Source organism: Physeter macrocephalus, unplaced genomic scaffold (genome assembly GCF_002837175.3).
Source record: "Physeter macrocephalus isolate SW-GA unplaced genomic scaffold, ASM283717v5 random_701, whole genome shotgun sequence".
Classification (NCBI taxonomy): Eukaryota; Metazoa; Chordata; class Mammalia; order Artiodactyla; family Physeteridae; genus Physeter; species Physeter macrocephalus.
In genome coordinates, this window is record NW_021145799.1 from 1 (window position 1) to 26,045 (window position 26,045).

Here is a 26,045-nt window from a genome sequence, read left to right on the forward strand (position 1 = left end):
AGATAATGGAAGGAGAAAAGGGGGGCTGAGAACGGACAGCAGGTAGAGAACAGAAGGTGGAAATTTCAGGTGTTTTTCCAGGTAGAATGGTTTTCATTTAAATACTCTAGCAAAGCCCAGGTAACAGCAGTAAGAGGAGCAGAAACAAACCAGGACAAGGGTGATTCCCCGTGTTGGGTCCAAGGACAGACGGATGACACCCAACAGGAAGGAGTGTGGTGGTCAGGCAGTCCCTCCCACGTCCTGGCAGAGAGGCCCCCGCTTTGCTGGTTATGGAGGCAGGAGGGGACCTGGCAGGTGGCGCTGGGACGAGGGACAGGAGCCTGCAGATGTCTCCCGAAACCCCGCCGTGGCCCCGCATGGGAGGGCGGCCGAAGTAGCACCAGTGCACGGGCCCAGCTGAAGAGTCTGGGGACCCGCCCCCAAGTCCTGCACCAACGAGTGTACAGGGAAGACGTGGGCGGGGCCTGCCTCCTCTCTCTGCCAGCAGCTGGCTGTTGGGTCACAGTTTCTGTCCCCAGGGCTGCCTCCCACCTGTGGCCCTGCAGAGGCCATGGGGGTGGGGTGAGGGGGCCACCACGGAGACCCCAGGATCAGTCAGGACAGGGAAGCTGGCTCTGCCCTGGACCAAGAGATGAGCGGAAGGGACTGCCCATGAGAGCCTCACCTCCTCCCCCGAGTCCCTGTGGGGGGCCAGCTGCCTCCTGTGGGGAGGGGCTGAGGCCAGGCTGGTGGAGGCACCTCAGAGGACCCCCTGCCCCCAGCCTCCCTGGTGACCTATGGGACATTGTGGCCACCTGCCAACAGGTTCCCTTCTGGCACTTTTCTCCTTCTGGACCCTCTCCTTTTAGCAGTGGAGCAGAAGTTCAATAGTGGACCACCTAACAGGTGGCCACAGGCAACCCCAAACCCCAGGCCCCCAAGGGAGGCTCCTGGGGTCCCCAGGGGAGGCCTGGATAGAGCCAGACCTGTCGCTCCTCCCCCAGGACCTCACAGGGGGCGCATTTGAAGACAATCTGAGGTCGCTGCACCTGCAGGAGGGCCGGGATTTCCTTCACTTCAGCTGACAGACCCATGGCAGCTGCTCCCAGGTACGCACGAGGCCCCCAGCAGCTGCAGCCCAGGGTCGAGAGCAAGTAGGGAAGGATGGCCCCGTGGCCCCCAGTGGGGAACGTGCCCGGTGAAGGGTGGCACCCAGGCGCCCCTCAAATCCCCTTCACCAGGAGGGCGCGTCTTACTGTTCTTATCAGGTGTGGTTTACGTGCGGTAAAGCACAGAGCCGTGAGCACAAGCCTGAGGGGTGTTGTCCACACCCCACTGTGTATCTCCGACACGTGTCCACATGTGTGTACAGACACCACAGACCGAGACAGGGAGCAGCTCCTCTGCCCTCAGGGAGGGCGTGGCCGCACAACGCACCCTCCCCAGAGAGCCTCCCTCACGTCTGCAGCAGACGTTCTAGTCACTCGTTCTGGTCACTGCACGGCTCCCCAACGCCTGCCTCGTTCCCAGCTCTGGCCACTGTGGAAAGTCTGGTCCGTGTCTGGGTGGGTGGCTGGCTCCATCCATGTTGGGGCCGCATGTGTGAGAGACATGGAACTAGACAAGGCCCACCCCAGGGACGGGCTGCATGCTCACGGCTTGTCAGGCGGGGAGCTGACCCCTCACTGAGCGCAGCAGAGACCTGCGGGGCGGGCGGAGGGGAGGCCCCGCTGTGCCTGGCGGGGGCCGTGGGCGTGAGCGGTCAGGGGAGTGAGTCTCCTTCTCCGATTGGTCCTAAGTTGGATGTATGGCTAGAACTGGGGAAGCTGGCAGTTGTGGCCACGTCCTGGCCATTGGGGACCAGTGGCTACAGAATTCTATGTCGAGACACGGTCTGGAATCGTCCCGTTGTGCATTTGGTCTCTCTGTCCCAGGAGGCCAATGGCTTTTCCCTAAAGGCGACGCACGGCTGCTACGCCCGGGAGCCTGTCTCCTCGATCCAAGAACAAATCATCGATGTGCTGAATCATTAGTGCCGTCAGTGCTGGAGTTGAGTGGTGATTCCCACTGATGGGAGCCCCGCCCTAACGGTTCCCGTGAACAAGGCGATAACTCCTGGGTCCGAGGAGGGTCGGGGGGTTGAACAATCAGGAGTGGCCTCATTGTGGAGTCACGTCTGAGTCAGAATCCCCCGCCTTGGTGATTTAAAAGCATCGGGGTCTCTGCATGCAGAGTCTTGGAAGACCCTTCCCAAAGCACACGAGGTGTTGGTCAGAGGCCAGAGGATCAGTGTTCTGGCCACAGGACTCCAGGACCTTCTAAAAATGCATGTTTATTTTTATACTGTATGCTACTATTGTCCATTAAAAAAAAATTCTACGTGCTTTTAAAAATCTACACATTAGCCGTTATTCTCTTTGTTACATGGTCGTTGTTTATCGTTTTCTCTGCCCAACATTCTCTCTTGCACCTGCATTCACCTGGGAGCCGGAAAATGATCCCTAAGCTTTATCCACTAGAATCTGCCCCCAGAATCTGCCTGAAGATATTTCTGTCATCACAACTGGGAAAGGGGTTTGCTACTGGCATCTAGATTGTTGCTAAACGTTCTGCAACACACAGGACGGTCCCCACAACTAAGAATTATTTGACCTCAAACGTCAACAGTGTCAAGATTGGAAACCAGCAGTGGCATTAAGGAGGTTTGTTTTATCTGTAATGACCTATTTTGTTCTTCCCTGAATGACAGCTGTAGTAGCTTCAGTCCAGCCGAGGCGAATTGTTTTCTCTCAGCTTGATGAGGATCTCATTCCAGTGTTAAGTCCACCGTTGCCGTCCAAGAGGGGCAGCGGCCCGGACCACCCAGTCTCCCAGCAGTTCTGATGCAACGTGTCCAGACGTGAGCTTGTCCTGTTTGGGATCTTGCTTCTAGCACCAAGTATGTGGCACCGTCTCCCAAGACCCCAGGTGCACACAGGGCAGGTTCTCTGGTGTCTCTTGACTTTGTTTTCATATTTTCCAGTTATTTTTCTGGATAAAATTCCTTCAGATCTTCCAGTTCCCCAATTCTCTCTTCAGCCATGTCTAGGTGGTTGTTTAATTCATCCATTGAGCCTTTTTCCCCCTAATTTCCTCTTGATAATTTCTAACCCTTTTCAAAACTGAATTCATTTTATATTTTGTGTCTTTTGGGGTCTGATTTTATTAAGGTCTTGCTAATGGTGCCTTGTTTCTTTGTGCATTTTGTGCAATTTGGGGATGTGAGCTTATGTTCTTCTCTCTGTGGGGCTCAGCCTGCATCCTTCCAGAGAGGGTTTTGTTTGCCTTCTCTGCCCAGGTCTGCCAGCACTGCTGGTCGGGGCCCAGTGTGATCGCATTTCCCTCCACCAGCACCAGGCAGAGACGGAGACAGGTGTGCTCCTGTGGGGACCTACTTCTCACTCTCCTTGCTGCTGAGGGTACAGCTATGTAGGGCCCCAGCTGTATGTGGGGTCTGCTACTAGATTTGGCACTGGGCCTTACGCTATCGCACCCACACTTCCCAAGCAGCCTCCAGGGCTCAGCAGACAAGGATCCTGGGAACACCAGGGACCTGCTCACTGGGACGGTTCACTCTATGTCTGGGACACGGCCATATGCTCACGGCCGCACCGCTCCCCTCACATATCCTGTTCCAGGCACGAGGCTTCTTGCGGCTCTTCAGACCCACCCACCTCACTCCCACTGGGGCCACAGGTGCCCTTCTCTGCCCCTTTTGGGGGTGGGGGGTCTGCTGACCACTCCCTCTACCAGGTGGCAGACCAGCACTGTCCACCCACCCCGACTTGCTTCAGACCACACTGCTTTCCACCATGTCCACCTCTGCTGTTGTCTGCTTCTGGCCACGTCGTCGGTCATGACGGGGGACTCCCTACAAATCCATCACCTGGACCCAGGTGGGCTCCAAATGAAGGAGGAGGTTCCCAGCCACCAGATGCCTGATGAGAGCAGGTGGTGACCAGTAGGATTTGACATGGCTGAAGGTGTGCAGGGGCGGCTGGACACTGCCGGCTTTGTTGGTTTTCCTTGGGTTGCAAAGTTAGACCAGCAATGAAAGAATTGCTTCATGACGCAGTATCATCAACGTGGTAAGCTGGCCTGTCTCCATGTCTCAGAGACCATGTCTCTGGAATCTTGGTGTTTTTTTAAAATTATGCTAAAAACAGTTCATTTTATTCCTTCTCAAAAGCTCCTTGCTTGCTTTTCTCAGCCAAGGTCTAGGTGCTGCTCTGTGGACCCCGTCTGCTGCAGGGATACAAGTGGGGCCTACTGCGGCCACCCTGCAGGACAGCCTTCCAACCAGCGTGGCCTCCTGGCCATCCAGGACCCCTCACCACGTGACAACGTCCACCAGCTACGGGGCCTCTGGCTATTCTTCCATTGAAAATGGAAAACTCTCTATTTATTTTCAAGAGGAGACACGTTTTAAGGCTTAAATGAAATTAAAGTTAAAACCCCACGCAAGACTAACATGGGCTTCCACTCTCAGGGAAGGTCAGCGATCCTGGCACGTCCGGTGGCTCAACTGGAGCAGGAGAAACTCACCTAGCAAAGGCAGCAGGACAACACATCTCAGGCTTGTACCAACACCACCTACCGTGGCCTCCAGCCGTGGACCCGCGGGCGCACACGTCCCAGAAGGGGCAGTCTGTCCCATGGCCCAGGTGTAGGAGCACTGTCCTGGGCCCATGGCCGGACGACTTCACCTCAGATGTTCTACCTGCCCGTCCACATCTGTCCTGCAGCCAGACCTCAACCTGCGAAGCAGCAGGTGGAAGGGTGGGGGTGGCCCGGGAACCTGCCACACAAAGGCTCCCGCAGTAGGCGGCCTGACCGCTCAGCACTGAGACTGGCCACGCAGGTGGCTCAAGTGGGGAACCTCTACACACATCGGCCTCACTGGCCCCTGGACAGGCCAGCATGAGTGCCAGCCCATGTGGACAAAAGCGGCCTGTCTTTGTTTCAGAAACCCTGAGTGTGTACCCCATTCTGGACAAATGAAAAAAAGGTTCAGACAATGTGGTTCTTCTCCCATCACCAGAGAACCACTTCCTGGAGGCCACAGGTCGGCAGATCTGTGAAGCCACTGACCGTGTCTTGCTTCCGTCGAGGGTCTGAGCTGCCGTCACAAGTCCCCTGTGTGGCTGGAACTGGTCCTGGCGGGATTCTGAGAACACGGGTCGGCTCTTTCTGACTGAATGAAACTGCACGAGGGCGGGCGACATGCGTGCGACGGCCATGAGCGCTGGGCACTAGAATGGCGTGAGGAGGGAAGACGGCCCCCACCCGCGCTGCAAAAGCGACCCGGAGGCGCGCTCGACGGCACCCACCCCCACCCCGAGGCATGGCGCCTTCTCTGCCCCTGCAGCATCTGACATGTAACGTGAGTCGCTCAGAGCTTGTCAGCGGCTACGAGCAAGCCCAACAAGGCCATGGTGGACGTGGCGACAGGACAGCACACGGGAGGCTGCAGCGGGCCTGTCCCCTCTGGGGCCATCCCTCCCAGCAGGTCTCGGTGCAGGAGCCGGGGGAGCCTACAACCCCCTCTGGTTCCAGCTCCCCCACCGGCACCAGTGTCAGACACAGGCAGATACAGAACTGCTCAGAACGTGATTTTATAAGACACAGGTTAGAGATTAGGACAAGTGCACCAACAGCCCAGGTCACTGTGGCACAGGATGCATGGAAGGAAATGCCGCCTCCAGGTGACGAACTCCGGGTCCCTCACACGCACCAGCCAGGCCGCCGCCGTCCGTCCAGGTCTTCCATGCCGACCGTGCCCGGGCTCCTCCTCCCAGCCAGCCAGGCAGAGGCAAGGACTCAGCTTCCCGGACTGGCCTCAGCGGACACTGGGCTGCGGAGGACACATGACAGGGTCAGGCCGGTCAGCGCTGTCTCCCCAGCCCTCCCTGGGTGGCGCTTCCTGCAGGAAACTGCATCTGTGCTGTTTCCCCAAACGTGCCAGGAGCCCCGTGGCCAACACAACCTCCGGGCAGCAAGCAGGTGGGGAGGGTGACTATACTGTCCCCCCGACTTCATCCATCTGTGCGACATTTTCCTAATAAAAATGTAGAAAGCACGTTTCCTTAGGAAGCCAGTGTTGTGTTTGGCCGCCACACAAGGAGAGGGGAGAGGTGACACTCAGCCTGCCATCCCTGTCACCCACAGTGTCACCTGGGGGCCGACCAGAGCTGCCCTCACCCCACATCTGAGGGGGTCCTGTAGGGGCCCCAGAGAAGGGCCAGGCAAGGCGGACACTAGTACAGCATGGTCGGGGGGGAGGAAAGGGGGAAAAAGACATCACCTCAGAAATAACTTAGCCCCAAGGAGAACAGAGTTAAGAGCACAGTGAAGAACTGAAGGACAATGAAGACAGAGGCGGCTGAACGGAAGGCAGGCCACGACCATCTGGGCCCTGGGAAGCAAGGGCGCCCCAGCCAGTGCCCCCCGGCCGGTGCCGCCCGTCCTGACTGCCGTACGCGGGAAGGAATGCTGTCCTGATGGGCAGAGCCACTAACAAACAGCAGGAAAAGTGCAGGGAGTTAACAGAAGGGGAAGTGAAATGGTAAAAATGTCGTTAACCAATCCAAACAAAGACAAGAAAGGAGCAAAGAAACAAACAGGGTTGAATAGAGAATGGAAAGATGGCAAACTAACCCAGTAAATCCAAAATCACACATTAAATGTAAGTGGACAAAACACTCCAATTACCAAAAACGGTTAAACTGGATTAAAAGATGAGACCTATCTACTGTTCGTAAGAAACACATTTAAATGTAGGAACACAGAAATTGAAAGTGAAATAATTTAAAAAGGTAAACTACATGAACGCTAATCAGAAACTCTGCGGTGGCTCTATTAACACCAGACAAAGGAGAATTCAGCCCCTCCTGTGGTTCCTCTGAGGACAAGGACAACCACCAGGAGGAACTCTGCCCTGGACCTGCTGCCGCTGCCGCCGCCGCCGCAGACACCTTGTGCTCTGGTTCCGTAGCTCCCGTTCCCCCAACAAGGCTGGCCTTCAACAAAAAAGCGCAAAATACAACAAAAGGCAAGAAAAAGCAGTCTCGGTGGAAGGGCTAGAGACCACAGACACTGTAACTGAAACGGATGCCTTGGACGGGCTTGTCCTAAAACCAGATGTGGCCAAGGAAACAATCAGTGAACTTGAAGACAGGTCAACAGAAACTTGCCAAATTGAAAGGCAAAGAGAAACAAAAATGAAAAAAAAAAAAAGAATATCCAAGAACTGTGGGACAATTACAGAAAGATGTGCAACATCTCTGCTCCCAAAAACCATAAAACAGTGAGGGGGTCCATGCATGGACACACCATGTTCATGGTCAGAAGACTCAGAGCAGAGACGTCACTTCTCACCAAATCGACCTTCAGGCTGCTGGCAACCTCGGCCAAACTCCTGAAGCACAAACTAACAAGTTGATTCTACAGGTGGGGTGGGAACCCAACGGCCAGGAAGAGAAGGCAATCGTGAAGAAAAAAGGACCACAGGATTGAGACAACTGGGCACTGGGACCTACTGTGAGACCTCAACCCATCCCTGCATCTCTAGGACTGAGACCTACATCTGTATCTGTAGGACAGGCTGCGCTGGCTCACAGATGGACAGAGGGACCCAGAGGACAGACGGTCCAAGAGTAGAGCCACATGTGTGGCCTGACTACACGACGTAGCGAGAAGGGAGCTGGGTCAGCTAGATCGTGAGTCCAAACGTAAAAGGTAAAACAGTAAAGCTTTTAGAAAAAAAACAGAATGCCAACCCTGGAGATCAAGATACCGCAAACAGGACCACATTAGGTCTAAGGACAAGAAGGCCATCCCTGGAGGAGAGGACATTTGCAGGACGTGTGTCCAGAACAAGGTCCCTGAAGACAAGGTATCAAAAGATGGACAACCCGGAGAGAACATGAAAGATCTGACATGTGACAAAAGACAATGTCCAAATGGCTCAGATCTCAGAAAAGGTGGTCACACTCCCGTCACCAGGGAAACCAGGGGGCCCACATCCTGGAGCTGCCACGGTGGCCCTGAGCACACGCTGCCCGGGAGCACCGGTCACTTTGGAATCTGCTTGTCAGCATTTCCCACCGTGAGTCCTCTGCCAGGTGAGTCCACCGGAAATGGGAACCGGTGACCCCCGCAGCCTGAGGCTCACGTCGGGGGGTGTTCAGGGCAGGCACCCGGGTGCGTGAGACCTGGAACCACGCACTACAACCACCACGCACTTCTGCATGGACGTCCTTCCTCAACAGGAAGCTCAGAAACAGCCTCTCCAGAGCCAGGGTTCAAACCCAAGGCCAGAGGGACACAGCCAATGGGAACAGGAGGCGGGCACACCCACTGCCCAGGATCACAGTCCGTGCTGCTGCGACCCACTCCAGCTCCTGCAGGACCCACAGTCTGAAGAGAAACCGAATTCTGATTCTCTGCCAAGAACACACAAAACAGTCTCAAGTCTCCCAATGACACAACCTGCAAGAACAGCTTGTGGCCCTCGATCTCAGAAAACCGCAGCTACAACGCACACACCACACTTGCCGTGGAGGACGGCAACTTCAGCAGACACCAGCAGGCCCTGGGAGGCCCTGGAGGTGACAAAGTCCCAAGCGGGATGGGTGTCCCGGGGGCAACCGACACGGCGGAAGGCTGCTATGCTGCGTTGAGGGCGAGAGAGGCCAGGGCGCTCGGCAGAGGACTGGTCCTGGCTGCCGTGCTCCACAGGACACACGTGAGACATGCCTGGCCGGAGAGAGCGTGCTGGCGGGGTCGGGGGTGGGGGGACAGGGCCAGCGAGAGCAGCGGCAGGAACACCGCCCCGTCGCTTGGGGTGCCCCCAGGCTCAGCCCACGGGGAGGAGCTGGCAATGGGCGCAGGGTCTGGCTTGCAGGGTGAGGTTGGGGGCAGGTAGGTGGGAGAGGAGAGTGGGGGCCTCAGCCCTGCTCCCGTCCCACGGCCCTGCCAGGGCCACCTCCCTGGGGTCCTGAAAGCCCTACATGGACCGTGAGATGGAAAGTGAGGCAGGCAGCATGGCCTGGAATGTTCTAGACCCTGGAATTCAAGAAAGGAGCTTGCTGGAGCTGCATTTGGAGGCCTCACAAGGAAGGGGCCCCGGGTAAATCATTGAAGTTGGAACACACCCTCACACCATACACAAAAATAAGCTCAAAATGGTTTCAAGACTTAAACATAAGACACGACACCATAAAACTCCTAGAAGAGAGGATAGGCAAAACATTCTCTGACATAAATTGTACCAGTGTTTTCTTAGGTCAGTGTCCCAAGGCAACAGAAATAAAAACAAAAACAAATGGTACCTAATCAAACTTACAAGCTTTTGCACAGCAAAGGAAACCATAAAAAAAAAAAAAAACTGAAAAGATAACCTATGGAATGGGAGAAAATATTTGTAAATGATGCAATAGACAAGGGCTTAATCTCCAAAATACAAACAGCTCATACAACTCAACAACAAAAAAACAACCCAATCAAAAAATGGGCAGAAAATCTTAATAGATATTTCTCCAGAGAAGACATACAAATGGCCAGTAGGCACATGAAAAAATGCTCAACATCACTAATTATTAGAGAAATACAAGTCAAACCTACAATGAGGTACCATCTCACACCAGTCAGAATGGCTTTCATTAAAAAGTCTACAAATAACAAATGCTGGAGAGGGTGTGGAGAAAAGGAAACCCTTTTACACTGTTGGTGGGAATGTAAGTTGGTGCAGCCACTATAGAAAACAGTGTGGAGGTTCCTCAGAAAACTAAAAACAGAATTACCATATGATCCAGCAATCCCACTCCTGGGCATATAGCCAGACAAAACTATAATTCAAAACGATACATGCACCCCTGTGTTCAGAGCAGCACTGTTCACAATAGCCAAGTCATGGAAACAACCAGAATGTCCAGTGACAGATGAATGGATAAAGAAGATGTGGTACATATATACAATGGAATACTACTCAGCCATAAAAAAGAATGAAATAATGCTATCTGCAGCAACTAGAGATTATCATACTAAGTGAAGTAAGTCAGAAAGAGGAAAACAAATACCATATGATATCACTCATATGTGGAATCTAAAATATGGCACAAATGAACCTATCTACAAAACAGAAACAGACTCACAGACATAGAAAACAGTCTTGTGGTTGTGGGGTGGGAAGGGAGAGGGAAAGACTGGGACGTTGGGAATAGAGATGCAAACTATTATCTATAGGATGGATAAACAACAAGGTCCTACTGTATAGCACAGGGAACTATAATCAATATCCTGTGATAAACCATAATGGAAAAGAATATGAAAAGAAGAATGTCTGTATGTGTATAGCTGAGTCACTTTGCTGTACAGCAGAGATTGGTACAACACTGTAAATCAACTATACTTCAATTTTAAAAATTAAATTAAAAAAATTTTTAAAAAAACATAGCAGCTAGGATGTGGGAATACTTAAATACTCAGTTTGGGTCTACTGTTTGGATAATGATTACTAAACACTTCAGATGTTATAGTAAAAATTCTACTGATTAATAAATATTGGAAAAGCTAGAAAAATCTTTTAAAATAATGTTTATTTTAAATTATAAAAAAAAAGAAAAAGAAGGGGCCCCAGGTCCCCCATGTGGCCTGAGGGGACAGGTGGTTACCTTGGGGACGAGCTGAGGCCTGGGCACGCCCAGGAGGTCACACAGGCGGTTCCGCTGGGCTCTCACGACCAGGAGCTCTGCATCCCTGGGGAGGAGAAGAGGGGGGCAGCACCAGCCGCAGGGACAGTCCATGCAGTTAAAGCTGCCAAGATCTCTAAGCTCTCATTACACTTCCTTCCGGGTGTGCAGAAAACCCAAGGCACCTCAGATTGGGTAGGAATCAGGGAAAAAGGACGCCTCACTCCAGAACCTACACCCCGGCGAGCCTAGCTTGGGCTGGACACCTACACAAGGCTTTGCTCCTGAGCCCTTTCTTGGGAAACTGCAGAGGACGAGCCCCACCAAACAGGGAGCCCCGTGAGGGGCACTCGCCCCCAAACAGCCCAAGCCAGGGGCCGGCGACAGGAAATGCTAAGACAGCGGCACAGATTTTATCCCATGGGTTTTAAGTTTTATTTGACTTTGAAAGCTGTTTACTTATAACTTTCATTAAAAACAAAAATTAAATTCAGCAATACCATAAAGAAAACTGGGCATGTTTTTCTTTTATAATAAGAAAAAATGAGTTATCTTTAAATCCTCTGGAAGGTTAACCCCGCCCTGAACTGTGAGAGGAGAAAGGCAGGCGTGGGGAACTCAGGGACCCACTGGGTGTTGGTGGTTTCATGTCATGCTCCCTTCACTGTCCTTTTCAAGCTGAAGAGTTTAGACTGTGATGCAGAACGTGCCTCCGTGCTTTTAAAGCTGACAACGTAACAGAAAAATGTGTCCCGTCCCAGCTGCTCACAGAGCGGAGGCATCCACGTCTCCTGAGGCCACGTTTTCTACTCTGAAATTTTCACCGAGGCGCCCGCAAGGTGTTCACCAGAATGCCCTCCTGCTCGAGGCCAAGTATCGCCCTAGAAAACCTTAACACAGCCCTAAAACCAGAGGCCCTTTTCCGTCCTTCAGGCCACAGTGGCTCACGCCCAAGCAGGGGAGCTGGGCCGTCAGGCCAGGAATGGAAGCTGCATCAATGTGAGGTCCGTGCGGAGCTCGGCCCTTGTAGGAACATCACTGTTTTGAGGGTCATGCGTGAGTAGGTTATGCACATCCTTTCCCGCGTAAGCAGAGTGCACTGACCCCAGCGACGGAACCCAGTCCTCAGGGACCCTCATCACTGGTGCCTGAGCAGGCCGCTGCCTAAATAGCCTCTGAACTTTGGTCCTGTGTCCAAATCGGGGCTGAGGAGAGTGGTCACCCCGTAGGGGCGTGTGCGAGCGCCTCAATGTGCATATGCACGTGTGTGTGTGTGTGTGTGTGTGTGCACGTGAGTGTGTGCAGTGCCTGGAACGGGGCAGGCGTCACTCCCGTGTTTGTCATCATTCGGTGTCGCCCGCTGGACGCATGCTCACGGGCTACCCCTTCCCCGGCTTCCCCATCAGCCCCCTCCACCCCCATTCAACACGCCTCTTTCAAACCTGCCGTCCAAGCTCAGAGTTGACAAGCCAACAGAGATGGCAGTAAATTGTGCCTAAGACAAACCTGGAGACCCGACCTGGAACAAGCGGTGACCCTGGCTGTCTGGGAGGGAAGTGGGTGTCTGGGGTGGGAGGGAGGACACCTTACCCTTCCTGGTTCCCTCCGTCTGTTTGATTTTTGAACGTGTCCACACGTGGCCTTTTCCACCAAGAGTGAGCAAAGGCCAGTGGACGGCTCTCCTATGCAGCGAGTCTGGGCCTGGGGGCTCCTGCTGCAGCCACTCAACACCCTTCCGCTCCTTGGGGGCCACAACTGACACACGTGGCGCGTCCCCGAGGAGGGAGAAACTGCCTGCCACGCCACACACTCCCCTGCATTTCTGACGCCACAGTTCAGGGGGCAGGAGCTGCCATTCTCGAGTGATTTCAACCCCAATAAACTGCAGAAACAGGTGCACCAGCGCCCACCGGCACCCAGAGCTGTGACGTGATCAACAGGAAAGCGACCACAGAGAAATAGGAAGTCAGCCTCTAACCAATCAGTGCTCAGAACAACCCACCTTTTCACTTACAAAAATTGTCTTTGGGAAAAAATAATTTCACTTGGAAAATCTTCCAGCCTGAACACCCCCAGGAAGATCCCCCTCCTCCCTCATCTGGCCGCCCAGCCCCTCTTGGGTGTAAGGAGTGAGCCTGTGCTACAGAAACGCGGACACGTGGGTGAGGAGAGATCGGTTACAGACACCACTGCCTCCTCGTAAACCCAGAGCTGAGGTGGAGGGCTGGAGCCCGTCTTCCCTCTTTGCTCTGGAGGGTTTGGGGAGACCACGAACAGGCTCTGGGCGTCCCGCTCACTTTGGCGCTGCACCCGCCACACTCTCGGGAAGAGGGCAAGGGCCCATGCTCACCAGGCCGTGCCGTTGAGCACAGCCATGACCTCATCTAGGACGTCCGCGGCCACCACATCGTACGTCAGCACCATCTCGTACACCTGGCTGGCCGTGCTCTTCCGGATCTGGAGGGACAGAGCGAGTTGTTGGGAGGGGAAGGCCCGCGACTGAGCAGAGCTGACAGGACCCTGCCGGAAGCAGGGACGAGTGCCCAGGCACCTCCCGGGGGCCCAGAGTCCAAGTAAGACAGGAAAGGCTCGCCGGGCAGACGGTTAAGAGGGCACCTCCCGGGGGCCCAGAGTCCAAGTAAGACAGGAAAGGCTCGCCGGGCAGACTGGTTAAGAGGAGCTGACCTTGGACCGCCGCTCAGGAGACCATGGCCACAACCGACGAGTGACCACGAGGCGCGCTCCGCCCGGGCCGCCCCGTTCCCCTGTGGCCCCCCAGAGGCCCTTATCAGGAGGAGCATCATTCTTACTGAAATGCTTCATTAAAAACCTGCACCTCATCAGAGAAGTCCTCTCACCTGCTTGCTTTTCTAGCTGTCCCTGGGGCGGGGGGAACTTATTTCATGGAACAGGTGCTCTCGGAATCCCGAGGCCTACCCACAGAGCTCCTGGTTTGGCAGGTCAAGGCCTGAGAATCTGCATTTCTGATCATAGGGGGAGGGGCATCCAGTGACCCCCCCCCCACTTTGAAAACAGCTGTGCTAGATGAGAGTTAAAGTTACTTTAGCTGTTAAGGAAGGTGTCACATTTGAGTTATCTGAAGAGCATTTCTTCTGCCAAAGGGAAAGAAGAGACCTCCTGGGAAACCCGACCCTGGGGTGCGGGCTGTGGGGTAGGCGCCTTCCAGGAGCCCCTGAACCAGAGCCTGCAGGACCCCGATGGGCTGAAACTCCCTACCCACCCACCCTGTGGCAGGGCACCTGGGTGCACCTGCGGCCAGGATCCCAGGGGGCAGGGTCCCAGCCAGCGTCGGGTGCTTCCCTGGCATCTGGGCTCATTCCCAGGGGCTCCTGGAGCACATCTGGCCCCAGGCCCTTCATCCCCAGGGGCCAGGCTCAAGCATCACGCTGCAGCTGCCGCATCTACAGGCACAGAATGCCCCGCCCACCCTGATGAGGGCCCGCCCCCCATCAAGGTCGGCTTGCACCCACACCAGGAAGCATCAGACCCCGGCGCCAATGTGCGGGCTGGGATGCTGGCCCCGAGTGGGGCCTGGAGCTGCAGACACTCACCACGGGGAAAGGGTGGCAGAGCAGGAGGAACAGCTGCAGGAGGACCTTCCTCCTCACGTCTCCGGGGAACTGCACCAGCCCACAGAACCTGCAGGGACCCCGCACTCTGGTGAGCTGACCCCCGCCCAAGCCTGCTGCCTGGATACCCCACACTTTCACTTCACTGGGGGGCCCGCTGGTCTGCGTGGGATGGGAGGCCCCCCAGGCCTCAGGGCTGTTCCACTGGGGAGGCAGCCCTGGGTTCACGTCCACTTTCCCCCCGCAGGTTGGGGCATCCAGATCTCCAGAGTGTCGCGGAATCGGGGCTTTTTCTATGACAACACTCCCTGACCTGACGCCCACCCGTCTGGGAGGCTGGTCCAAGGGTGGGCAGGCTGTGGCTGGGCCCACCTGTTCCACCAGGAACACCAGCTGGCGTGACCAGGGCCACCCGCCTCTCACTCTGACATCAGAACGCCCCCGACCCCGCGCTCTCGGCTGCTGGGCCGGCCCCTCCCTTTACCGCCTCAGTGAGTTACTTGGAACTCACACCGCGATGCTGGACCTCAGTTTCTGGACGTCTTTGGACTTCTTGATCTCCTCCTTACAAAGTGCAAGCAGCTTCACACAGAAGGGGTGGCTGGAAGGAAAGCACAGGACCCAGAGGTGGGCTTCCAGGGAACATCTGATGATGGCGGCCACCCCCGAAGAGGAGAAGCCTCGCCCCTGGGGACATGCACCAGGGCACGTCAACACCAGGGCATGTAACTGGCTCCTTTGCAAGTGCAACAGGGGACAGACACCCGCTGTCTCGTGCACTCAACAAACCACCTTCCCCGCGCCACCTCTCTGGCCTCACGGCCCCTCAACAGGAGGGCAGGCTGACCCCTGGTGGGGCCTCGACGTAACAGGAACACCCAGAACTCAGCCCCGCTGCAAGCCCAGCCAACGCGTGCCGTGTCGGCGCCAGGCTCAACCCAAGATCAAAAGAGGACGACCGAATCGTGACCAGGCCCCACTCACTCACTTCCAGGCCCAGGTCCTTGGAGGGTCAGGGAGGGACCGGAGGCATCCTCCCTGGCTCTGCTTGGCCGAGGAGAACATGGGGCCACGGTGGCCCCGACCAGCGTGAGTCCCCGCGAGGTGAACATGCTCCTCTCCTGCGGGGCCGCAGCCCCAGGCCAATCCTGGCCATACGACGAGGGCTGAGGGCTGAGTGGCCCCACGTTCCCTCTTCGCGTCCACCGGCCAGGTGACCCGGGGTATGGCTGGGGGCAGCGCCTTACCTCACCAGACTCCCGGGTGAGGGCGCAGGACAGACCTCCCGCCCTAGGCAGGCAGAAAGCAGCCGCCCATGGTGGCCATTTCAGGGTCAGCCTGTGACAGCCGCTCCCCTGACCAGAAGTGGTCCCAGGGAGACTCTCCCGTCTTCTCAGGCTAAAGGAGACCTCAGCCCCCCAGTGGCACCCCCGCCACCTGCCACCCACGTGGCACCACTGTCCTCTCGGCCGGCCCGCCCGCCAGCCCCACCCCTCCCTGATCCATCCGGCTTCTCCCCACAGCTCACTGAAATGCCTGTCAGGGACCAAGTGACCACCGGGTCGCTGAGGGCCGCGGTCACTCCTGTCCTCAGCCTACGTGACAACTCGGCGCACACCATCGACGCCCCCTGTGACCGCCCCTCCGCCTCACCTTCTTCCTGGTAGATCTGCTTCCCCTCTGCTCCCCGTCTCCCTAACGATGGGACAGCCCTACAGCTCTGTCACGGCGCTTCTGTCTACACACCTCCCCTGGCCACCTGTCTACACCTGCCCCCCTGGTGGCCTCATGGGACCACATACCACCCATTTTCTGAGGACCTTCCACCGAGTTCCAGCCTGGAAGATCCATCTCCTCTAGATGAGATCTAACAAGCATCTTAAACCAAACATCTCTGCTATGAACTGAATGTCTGTGTCCCCGAGATTCCTACAGTGAAGCTCTAATCTGGAACATGAGAGTGTTAGGAGGTGGGGCCTTGGGAGGCGATTAGAACGTGACACGGAGCCCACGGTGGGATCAGTGCCTACAAAGAGGAGACACAAGCGGTGGTCCTTCTGCCATATGGGAAGGCACAGCGAGACTGCGTCCCTGTGCTGGTCTCAGACATTCAGCCTCCAGCATCGGGAGGAATGAGTTTCTGGTGTTTAACTGCCCGGGCTGTGGTATTTCTCTTACAGCAGCCTGACCTGCTAGGACAGCCTTCCAACTGGACCTCCAGGCCTCTCTGGTCCACACCGACTCCATCCAGCCTTCCTGTCTGAGAACCACCGCCCCCTTCCAGTGGCCGGTCCAGGAAGCCCACAGTCACCCTTGGCTGCCTCGAGCCCTCACACCCACACCGATCTGCAACTGGTGGTGTTCGGGAACACGCACGGGGCCCACTGCTCTCTCCAGCTCCCCGGCTCCCATGGCTCCTGCACGGCAGCACCCCCTTCCCTGGACCCCGAGACTCCCCTCCAGCAGCAGCAGCTGGAGTGCCCATGACCCCCCGCTGCGGGAGGTGAGCCTGACACTTGGGGTACTATTTTCTCCTACCGTTTTATTTGAAATTTTCAAACCAGGAAAATAGGTTAAGATCTGAAACAGAATGTTTAGTAAGCACAGTCATACAATGTATAAAAGGATCACATCCCACAACCATGGGGCGTATCCCGTGAATGCACAAGTTGCTCTGACAGTAGGTGTAAGAAACAGGCTGTGATGTACCATCAGCAAATTAAAGGGGAAACCCTTTGATGTTATTCAGTTAAAAGAGCGTTTGAGCATCTCAGCAAAGATGTAACGACAGGGACCAGATCTACTCCCACCTGGAAGAACTAAAAGTGAACAAAACTCACTAGACAGCAGGCTGCAAAGGACGGTGACCACTGAGGCCTGGGAGGCAAAGGAGGTGAGCCTGCAACTGCCCAGCTTCCTGCCTGTGGAGGGGACATGGAGGGGACCTGGGCAGAACCTGGTGCCGCCTTGAGTTTTTGGTTTGCAGGGCACAGGGCCCCCAAGGGTTCACCCAAGCCCTGATCAGTGCAAGGACACTGCCCCAGACTGGGGAAGAACCCCCAGAAAGATGACACACAACGACTGTCACCACCAGCCGAGCAGGAAGCTCTGAGATCAAGCAGCCGATCAAGCAGCAGAGACCTCAGAAGTGGGAGAAAATTAACCCCTAGGCACCAGAGCCTCAGACAGGGAGGCGGATGAAGCGGCTGCAGTGCACCTGTGCTCGGCAGCTGAGGAGCCCTGAACACAGCAGAGGAGGGAAGTGGCCTCTCAGACCCGCTCCCTGCACCCACAGCCACCCGGCCGGCCTGAGGTGGGCTCTCCACCTGGACCAGATCCCAGCGCCGTGACCGTCACGGCCCTCTGCGATCCTCATTCACCGTCCTGTCCGCCGTCCATAACTGCCCTGACTGCAGGCCCCCGTCAGAGGGGACGCCTCACCTGCTCTGTTTCCCTCCTGGACAGCAGGGCTGCAGCAGTGGGCCCCCACCCCCACGTGGGAGCAGCGAATGCTTCTTGGTGGCACTTACACTGTGTATAAAAACTGACCCTGAACGTACTAGAAAGCTATCTCCTAGAAGCTGGATTTCTGGATCTCACCAGCTGTTCTCTGAATACTTACTTCTCCTCGGCGGTGAAGATGGCGAAACAGCTGTTGGCTAGCATCTGATCCAGCATCTTTAGCAGTGGCACAGACACCCTGGGAGAGAAGACATGTGTGAGACGCCAGGTACCAGAACCCAGCAGAAGGGAAGACCTGGGCACGTGGGAAACTCAGTGCTGCTGAGACGAGGGCTCTCCCTGGACGGCCGTCAACTCAACCCCAACCAAAATCCTGGCAGGACGTGTGCGGAAAATGACAAGCCAATTCTAAAGTTTATATGGAAACACAAAGGATGAAGAAGAGCCCAAAGAGCTACAGGAAGAAAGGACGAAGCTGGAGGGACTTCCCTGGGGGTCCAGTGGGTAAGAATCCGCGCTCCCAATACAGGAGCGTGGGTTCGATCCCTGGTCGGCGAACTAGATCCCGCATGCATGCCACAACTAAGAGTTTGCATGCCACAACTGAGGAGTCTGTACGCCGCAACGAAGATCCCACGGGGCCACAACTAAAGACCCAGCACAGCCTAAATAAATAAATATTTTTAAAAAATAATTATTATTGTAGCAAAGCTCAAGTGATCAAAACCGTGTGATCCTGGTATGAAGACAAGCAAACACATCAAGGAAGAGAAAAGTCCCAAACTGGGCTGCACATCCACAATTTCTGACAGTGATGCAAAAGCAACGCAGCGGGAAGGTCAGTCTTTCCCACCCGTGGAGCAACTGGGCGTCCACAGGCAAAACCAGGACACGGACCTGGACCTGTATCTTGCGTCACACAGAAACCAACCCCAAACGGACTTGAGGTCTGAATGGAACACTCAAACTATGAAACTTCTAGGAGAAAACATAAGAGAAAGTCTTTGTAGCCTTGAGTTAGGCAGAAATTTCTTAGATATGACACAGAAAACACAACCCACAGAACAACAAGAGTACAAACAAGTTTATCAAAATGTAAAATATTTGTTCTTAACAGAGAGACTATTAAGAGCGTGGAAGACAAGCTAGAGGCTGGAAGGAAACATCTGCAAATCACGTCTCACAAAGGACCTGTCCAGTATGTATAAGAAAATCTCAAAACCCGGCAGCAAGGTAAAAAAGAAGCACCCAGTTTAAAAATGAGCAAAAGATCTGAACAGATACCTGACCAAAGAGGCTATGCAGACAGCCAGCAAGCACCCGAGAAGGTGCCCGGCACCCTCAGTCAGGAGGGAAACTCGAATGACAGCCACGACGAGAAAGCACACCCCCTTGGATCGGCTAAAATGAAAAGGACCAACCACGCCAGCTGTGGTGAGGACGTGGGCGCCCAGAACCCTCAGAGGCCATGAGCAGGAAACGGTGCAGCCGCTTCAGAAAACAGTCCGGCAGTTTTAAATATTCACCCGCCCTGTGACCCCAGCCAGTCTACTCCTTAGCATTCACCCAAGAGCAAAGGAAAGACAATTCCACACAAAGGCTTGTGCATGAATGTTCATCACAGCTTCACCTGCAGCTGCCTCAACCTGGAAACAACCCCAGTGCCTGTCCACGGGTAAACAGACAAATTGTGATGTAACCACACAACAGAGCATAACTCAGCACTAAAAAGGGTGACTCTAAAAGAAACATGCTGCATCCGAGAAGCCAGACACTAAAAGGGCACACACTGCATGATCCCACTTAAGTAATATTCTAGAAAATGCCAACTAAGCTACAGTGACAGAAAGCAGATCAGTGGTTGCTTTGGGGCTGGGGGACCCTGTGGGGGGGGGGTGGGTTTTTTTTTTTTTTTTTTTTTTGTGGTACACGGGCCTCTCACTGCTGTGGCCTCTCCCGTTGCGGAGCACAGGCTCCGGACGCCCAGGCCCAGCGGCCATGGCCCACAGGCCCAGCCGCTCCGCGGCACGTGGGACCCTCCCAGACTGGGGCACGAACCCGCGTCCCCTGCATCGGCAGGTGGACTCCCAACCACTGCGCCACCAGGGTAGCCCAGGGGGTGGGGTTTTTATGGTTGTTGACACGAGTCAAAACTTCTCAGACTGTACACTTTACGTGTGCTTTGTTAGATGTCTTCTACACCTCCAGACAGCTGCTCGCAGAAATAGCAAAGAGCAATGGCCTGAGTTCCTGTTTGCTGAGAGCTATCTGTGCATCCCAGGGACAGGACAAGGGCCTGCATGAGGGGACCTGCAGCCATGTGGTGTTAACCGGGAGCCCAGATGCTCTGGGACAGTTGAGAACGGAGTCCAGGAATAGCCCTCTCAGAAGGTGCAGGAAACATCCCCAGTTCTAAGGTAGGGCTTTTGGGTCTACACTCCATCTTCTTGGAAAAGCAGTTAATAACATGCTACAGCAAAAACATTTAGAAAACAGGTCACGTTCCAATCCTGGCAGGCTGAGATCTCATCTTCTCGATGGTGGTGGTTGTGTGTGAACCACGTGTCTGAACGGTGGCACTGACATGTCAGTGTGCGTGACCAGGGCGCACCACGGGCCAGAGCCCCACCAATTCTCCTGGCTCACAGCCTCTGTCACTTTACTTCCAACGTGTACAACCGGCGCAGGGTGCAGGCTGCGAGGGGCCCGGGAGGTGACTCTGGTCATGCCCTTGCCTGGCTGTGCCCACGTTCCTCACCTGGGCCCACCCTACCTCCCCTCAGAACCCTGCTGGGAAATGAGACCCTGGGGATCTGAGAAACCACTGCGAACAGCACCACCGCTCACCTGTCGTTCAGAAGGCTGTCCTCAAAGACCTGCAGAAGGGTCCCAGTGAAGTCCTCCAGGGCTTGCGGGTCATTCTGAATCCCCTTCATGTACTCAAAGAGGCCCTGTGTTGAGTACCTGACCTGTAATATGGCATTCTTGTAAGAGGGACAAGACCACCCCACTCCTGGCACCCCCTGCCCCAGGGCTGGCCGCGGTGACAGACTCAAAACATCCGCTACAGAGTGTGAGGAGCCCTCAGAGCCTGTCCGGACCAGGCGTGAGCGCGGCCACAGTGCAGACACCCGAATCGGACACGCAGCTCTGGACGCAGCAGCACAACCCAAGCCCTCACGTGCTGTTGCTAAATTTGGACCCCTTCGATGTGCGGTATCTGGGCGACCACCGCTGCTGGGGAGCAAAAGCAAAGGCACCTCCCCTCAGGTCAACAGCTAACACCATCGCACAACCAACACCCAACTGGTGAGTCCTCACGAAGGAGTCTGCAGAGCAAGAAAGCAGATGCAGGCCTCCCTCTGACAGCAGACGCTGGATCACATGACACAGAATGTAGGAGGATATTGTGTGTTAATTATTACAGAGAAGTGCAGTCACAAAGATGAGCATGCGATGGAAAAGCACGAGAAACAGATTTCAGAACAAACTGAATGGTAATGAAGATACGATTACTGAAACACCAAAAAATGCAACAGTGAGAGGGAACGAGCAGGCTACACAGAACTGCAGAAACGGCAGTAATTTGAAAAGAAGCGTGAAGGCGGAGAGGATGGACTGTGGGCAGGAATGAGGACGGTGGAGAACTTTCCAGAAGTGACGAAAACCACGAATCCACCGGTTCAGGAAACACCGAATCAGGGCCCAGGGAGCGATGAGGGGTGAGAGGGAGAGGGAGGGGCCCACGCAGGGGCGACGACACAACAGACGGAGAAAACACAACGAACCACCACGAAAATGCACAAACAGGAAACAGGAACCTGGAGAGACAGGTTGGGGAACCGCGGGGCGCTTGATGTGCAGGGAGGGTGAATCGAGGCTGGCAAAAAAGCCAGGGAGCGCAGGAGCTGCATGCATCTGCATCTGCAGTTTCCCTGCCGCTAAGCTCATGCCCCACACGCTGTCCAGTGGATCAGGGGTAACGCCCGCCCCCCACCTGCCCCGCAGGCACAGTGAGCCCCAGCAGAGGCTCCTGAAGGAAGGATGGAAGGAAGGAAGGAAGGAGGCAGCGCTCCCTCTCAGGAAGGCCCACTGAGGCGCCTGCTCACCGTGGACTCGGTCAGGCCGCCCACGGACACGGCCAGCCCCAGCAGCACGTGGTAGCGGTAGGCAGGCAGCCCCAGGAGCTGGGCCACGCGAGGGAAGCCCTGTGATGGCGCGCCCCAGTTCACAGAGGCCACAGCGGACCTGCAAGACAGAAGCACGAGCTGGAGGGGCCGCCCCGCTGGGAACAGAGCTGCCCCACTGGGAACTCGGCGCCAGTACCTGGGGAAAAGCCTCTCCAGCTCCTGCCGGTGGGGCACGTGGGGGATGGCGGGGCTGTCCCAGTGGAGCAGCGCCAGGAACACACGGGCTGCGTGCGCCCGGAACCGGTCGATCTTCTCACTCGCCTGCTGGGCTAAGCAGCACATGACCCGCCGGCAGCTGCAAACCGAGAGCGCAGGGTTAGCTCGGCTGGAACATGAGAGCGGGCACACGCACCACCCTGGCTGCGGGTGGGAACGGGATCTGACAGCCCAGAAGCCTAAGTGGGAGGTCTAGAGTGGAAGCAGTGAAGACTGATAGGGCTACCGGGTGGGTGGTGTGTGAGAAGAGCCGGAAGAAGTGGGAGGACGGGGTGCCCGCAGCCAGAGGAGGAAGTCGGGGTGGTGGTGCTGAGGAAACAACGCCCGGGTCTCCTCGGGGGCCTCAGCAACAGAAGGGGCACGGTGATGCCAGGCCAGCAAGGTGCCCAGAGGCAGCCCGGTGTCCAGGGAACCAATGGGGGACAGGATGGCCAGTCCCCAGCAGCAGCAGGCGCTCGGCACAGGGGTCCTGAACCAGGAAGCTGGCTGTCCTGCAACAGGCCTGGACCCTGAGGGAGGCCTAGCCCGGAGCAGGGGCTGTGGCGTCAGGAGGGAGGACCCGGGCAGACCCTCTCCACGCAGCAGCAGAACACACTCACACTGGGGCCTCGATCAGCTCTGGCTGGTCCCTTGCCAGCAGAAGAGTCAGCTCCATAAGACTCGTCATGGCAGCTTCGCGGACCCTGCAGAGACATGGAGGGGTGAGGCGCCGGCTTCCTGCCCCAGGAGCTATGTGACCATCAGCCACTCTGCGTGGTCGGGTTCAGACACCCTCAACCCAGGGCAAGAGACACGGAGGAGGCTCGACAGAGGCCGCCGGCAGCCTCTCCTCGAGAAGTATTTCTCTCACACATTACCTTGAACAAAGACACCTGTTTGACACCTGAAGACTAATGGCCAGGTCCCAGCAAACTCTCTCACAAGCGCACACACAGAAACAGCGCTGATTTTCCCATGAACCTTTAAACACAAAATATACCCACTCTACAAAGTGTTTTCCCAGCAGAAAAACTCTTAAGGGCTTTTCGAGGGATAGATGTATGTAGAGCAGCTCATGTTTGCTGGCCTAACTCCAGAGTGAAAGCATCATTTTAAACTTGGGACAAAGAACACTCAACCCAGGTCAGACACAGCTGGGCAACAGGGACCACAGACACTGCCCCACGTCGCCAGGGCCGGCAGGTCCTGTATGCCTGGGGCACCCACCCTCCGGCCAAGGACTGCGCACCACATGGGAGACAGCCTGTGCTATTCGGATCTGCACGGACAGAGGCCCCGGCCCCAGAGAGACCCAGCAGCCAAAGCACCGAGCGCAGGTGTGGTGGTGCTCGGAGGCATGAGACGGACACAGGCCGGGGCTGAGGGAGCTGGACAGGCTCAGGCACCAAGGTACAGCCGCCAGCCAGCTGCTGCTCAGGACACAACACGCACGACCCTCTGGAGGTGCCAGGGTGGGTCAGGGCGTAGAGGGAGGGAGGACAGAGCGTCCCCCCTGGACCCCCAGCGCCCACGGGCACAGCACTACAGGGAAAGGCCGGCGAGAGGAAACAGGAACGGCTAAAGCCTGCGGCACACGCCCCTGGGGCCCTCACCAGCTCCTAACTGGACAAGCACAGGGTGCGGGTCCAAAACCCCAGAAGCCGGCAGCTGGGGGGGCACATGTGCAGGAGGAGGGCCCTGGGAAGCCCCGCAGTCAGAGCTGGGGGTGTGGGCAGGAGAAGGGCCAGCCAACCCCAGCCCTGAGGACAGCACGTGACCCACCCACACAACAGGGGGCCTGACAAAAGGAAACTTAAATCTTGCTGCAAGGAAACTACACAACCCCAAATCTCTGCAATTTTGAACTCACAATTTCTGGATTTAGTTAAAAGTTACAAGGAATGTTAAAAAAAAAAAAAAAAGACCAAGTGTTAACAATAATGAGAGAGGAAGACAACAGAAAAAGACCCACGGATGACATGGATATTGGAGTAAATGGCCAGTCTTTAAAGTAACCATGAGGGACACACTGAAGAAAAAAAAAGAAAGAAAGATGGAAAACAAATGAAAAAGATGAAGACTTTCTACAGAGAATTAGGACCTCTGGAAAAGGACCCAACACTGCAGAACTCAGATAAACCTCTGGAACTAAAGATTCTCAGAGGGGACTTCTGCATGTGCACAGCGCTGGCTGGACCTCCTCCGTTCACTTTATGTTCCGCATGCTCTGGGGGCAGCCACGGTGGCAAGTGTAACACCAACGAAAACCCACTGCCCTTCTGGCTTGAACTGTGCAACCAGGGTCAGAGAGTAAAGGGCTCCCCTTAAAGGGGCCTGAGAAGGGGCCCCCACGTTCACAGAGGACCACCACCCACAACTCCACCACGCAGGCAGCACAGCAGAACCTGAGCCGCCGCCCGTATCGGGTGAGGCGGAGGCCACGGCGCTGTACTCAAAGCGGGCCCACTGCCTGCTGCGAGGCCACCAGCACCCTCTGGGAGGATGAAGCAGAACCAAAGCGTCCTCAGCAGAACCCTACCAGTGTCCAGGCGCCACTCTAGAGCCACATGCCATGCAAAGAACCAGGAAGAGTGGCTCTGTGTCCAGGGCAGACACGTGAGCCCCGGCTGTGGTCAGAGCATCTTCACCTGCACAGACCCTAAAAGGTACGGCTGCCACGGCCTCGTCCCACCGAGGACAGGGCAACGAAGGGCTCAGGTGGCCGTGCTGGGGCCTCCCTGAGGACATGGGCCCAGGGAGGTGCCGTGGCCCCCTTGAGAGGCCCCATGCTCCCACTGTCTGGGAGGACCCCGGGGTTCTGGATATGCTGTGCAGACACGTGCAGTCCTCAGGCCCCCACGGGAGCCGTGCCCCAAATGCCATCTCAGGACAGAAGAAGGAAAGGAAAGCAGCGGGTGAGATAAGGGAACACTCCTGGTGGATGAAGAGGCAGGAAAGGCCAGCAGACACAGAGAAGGGAGAAACACACAACCAGAAATGTTATTAATGAAAATACAAGACGAAATTAAAGCTAACTTCTTTTCGCATCGTTGTAATAAACAAGCAAACCACTTCCTCTCAATGTCAGCGACACCTCACCCGGTGCTCGGCCCACAGTGAGCCCCTCGTCACAAGGCGCGTTTACAGGGGGTCTTGAAGGAGAGAATGTGAATAAAAACACTTAGAAGAGGCTCCAACATAAGCTGTAGGAGAACCTCTCAGCTTCTCCAAAATGGCAACTTGGTCTCTTATTTCTAGTAAACAGAAAAGTACTTCTGAAACCTTGGAAAGGAAATACAAGCGAATCCAGGCAGGGATCCGAGCACAGCGGCGTGAGCATCTGCCCCGTGCTCGGCCAACAATGACACAGGCCTCCTTCAGGTCAACAAGCAACTGAAGGGCTCCTCCCAAGACTGAAATCTGTGCACCTCAAGTCGTATTCCCAATCAGGCAGGAGCCAAGATGATGATATACAACGGGATCCCTGGAGAACCTCCCAGGCGCTCCCTAGTCCCCTTCCCCAAAACGGTTTCAGATCCTTCCTGCTTTAAACAGTTGCGTGGGGGCTTTGCGTGAACTTTATGAGGTAAAACTGGAGAGCAGACAACTGGGGCTTAGACGAGGGAGACACAACAATGTTTGTATTTTATGAAGTTAATTTTTTTTTTTTCAGTGAAGAGTAGGCCAGGGCCTTCCCTGGTGGTCCAGTGGTTAAGAATCCACCTTCCAATGCAGGGGACGCAGGTTCGATCCCCGGTCAAGGAACTAAGATCCCACAGGCCGCGGGGCAACTAAGCCCGCACGCCGCAAGTACTGAGCACGAGAGCCACAACTAGAGAGAAGCCCACGCTGCAACAAAAGATCCCGCATGCTGCAACTAAGACCCAACGCGGCCA

General features: G+C 55.7%; 1 protein-coding gene and 1 long non-coding RNA gene across 4 annotated transcripts in view; one reads left to right on the forward strand and one right to left on the reverse strand.

Annotated features, from left to right (window-relative positions):
• Nucleotides 1-18: 18 nt before the first annotated feature.
• LOC114485102 (uncharacterized) lies at nucleotides 19-5,521 on the forward strand. The gene is made up of 3 exons (XR_003678577.2): nucleotides 19-1,091; nucleotides 1,917-4,109; nucleotides 4,232-5,521. It is a non-coding gene; the product is annotated as an uncharacterized lncRNA (long non-coding RNA).
• Nucleotides 5,522-5,620: 99 nt separating this feature from the next.
• LOC114485101 (tubulin-specific chaperone D-like) overlaps nucleotides 5,621-26,045 on the reverse strand; it is a 43,655-nt gene continuing 23,230 nt past the window's right edge. For 2 of the 3 annotated variants that reach the window (XM_028485672.1, XM_055083058.1), the window contains 10 exons: nucleotides 22,770-22,853; nucleotides 22,091-22,249; nucleotides 21,874-22,012; nucleotides 20,612-20,733; nucleotides 17,925-18,002; nucleotides 14,814-14,903; nucleotides 14,285-14,372; nucleotides 13,063-13,169; nucleotides 10,695-10,779; nucleotides 5,621-5,875 (listed from right to left, as the gene is read on the reverse strand). In XM_028485672.1, coding sequence (XP_028341473.1) covers nucleotides 5,861-5,875; nucleotides 10,695-10,779; nucleotides 13,063-13,169; nucleotides 14,285-14,372; nucleotides 14,814-14,903; nucleotides 17,925-18,002; nucleotides 20,612-20,733; nucleotides 21,874-22,012; nucleotides 22,091-22,249; nucleotides 22,770-22,853 — 967 coding nt within the window. In that variant the 3' untranslated portion in view covers nucleotides 5,621-5,860. Of the gene's footprint in view, nucleotides 5,876-10,613; nucleotides 10,780-13,062; nucleotides 13,170-14,284; nucleotides 14,373-14,813; nucleotides 14,904-17,924; nucleotides 18,003-20,611; nucleotides 20,734-21,873; nucleotides 22,013-22,090; nucleotides 22,250-22,769; nucleotides 22,854-26,045 lie in introns of those variants that run through there. The other variant, XM_055083057.1, reaches the window with a different exon arrangement.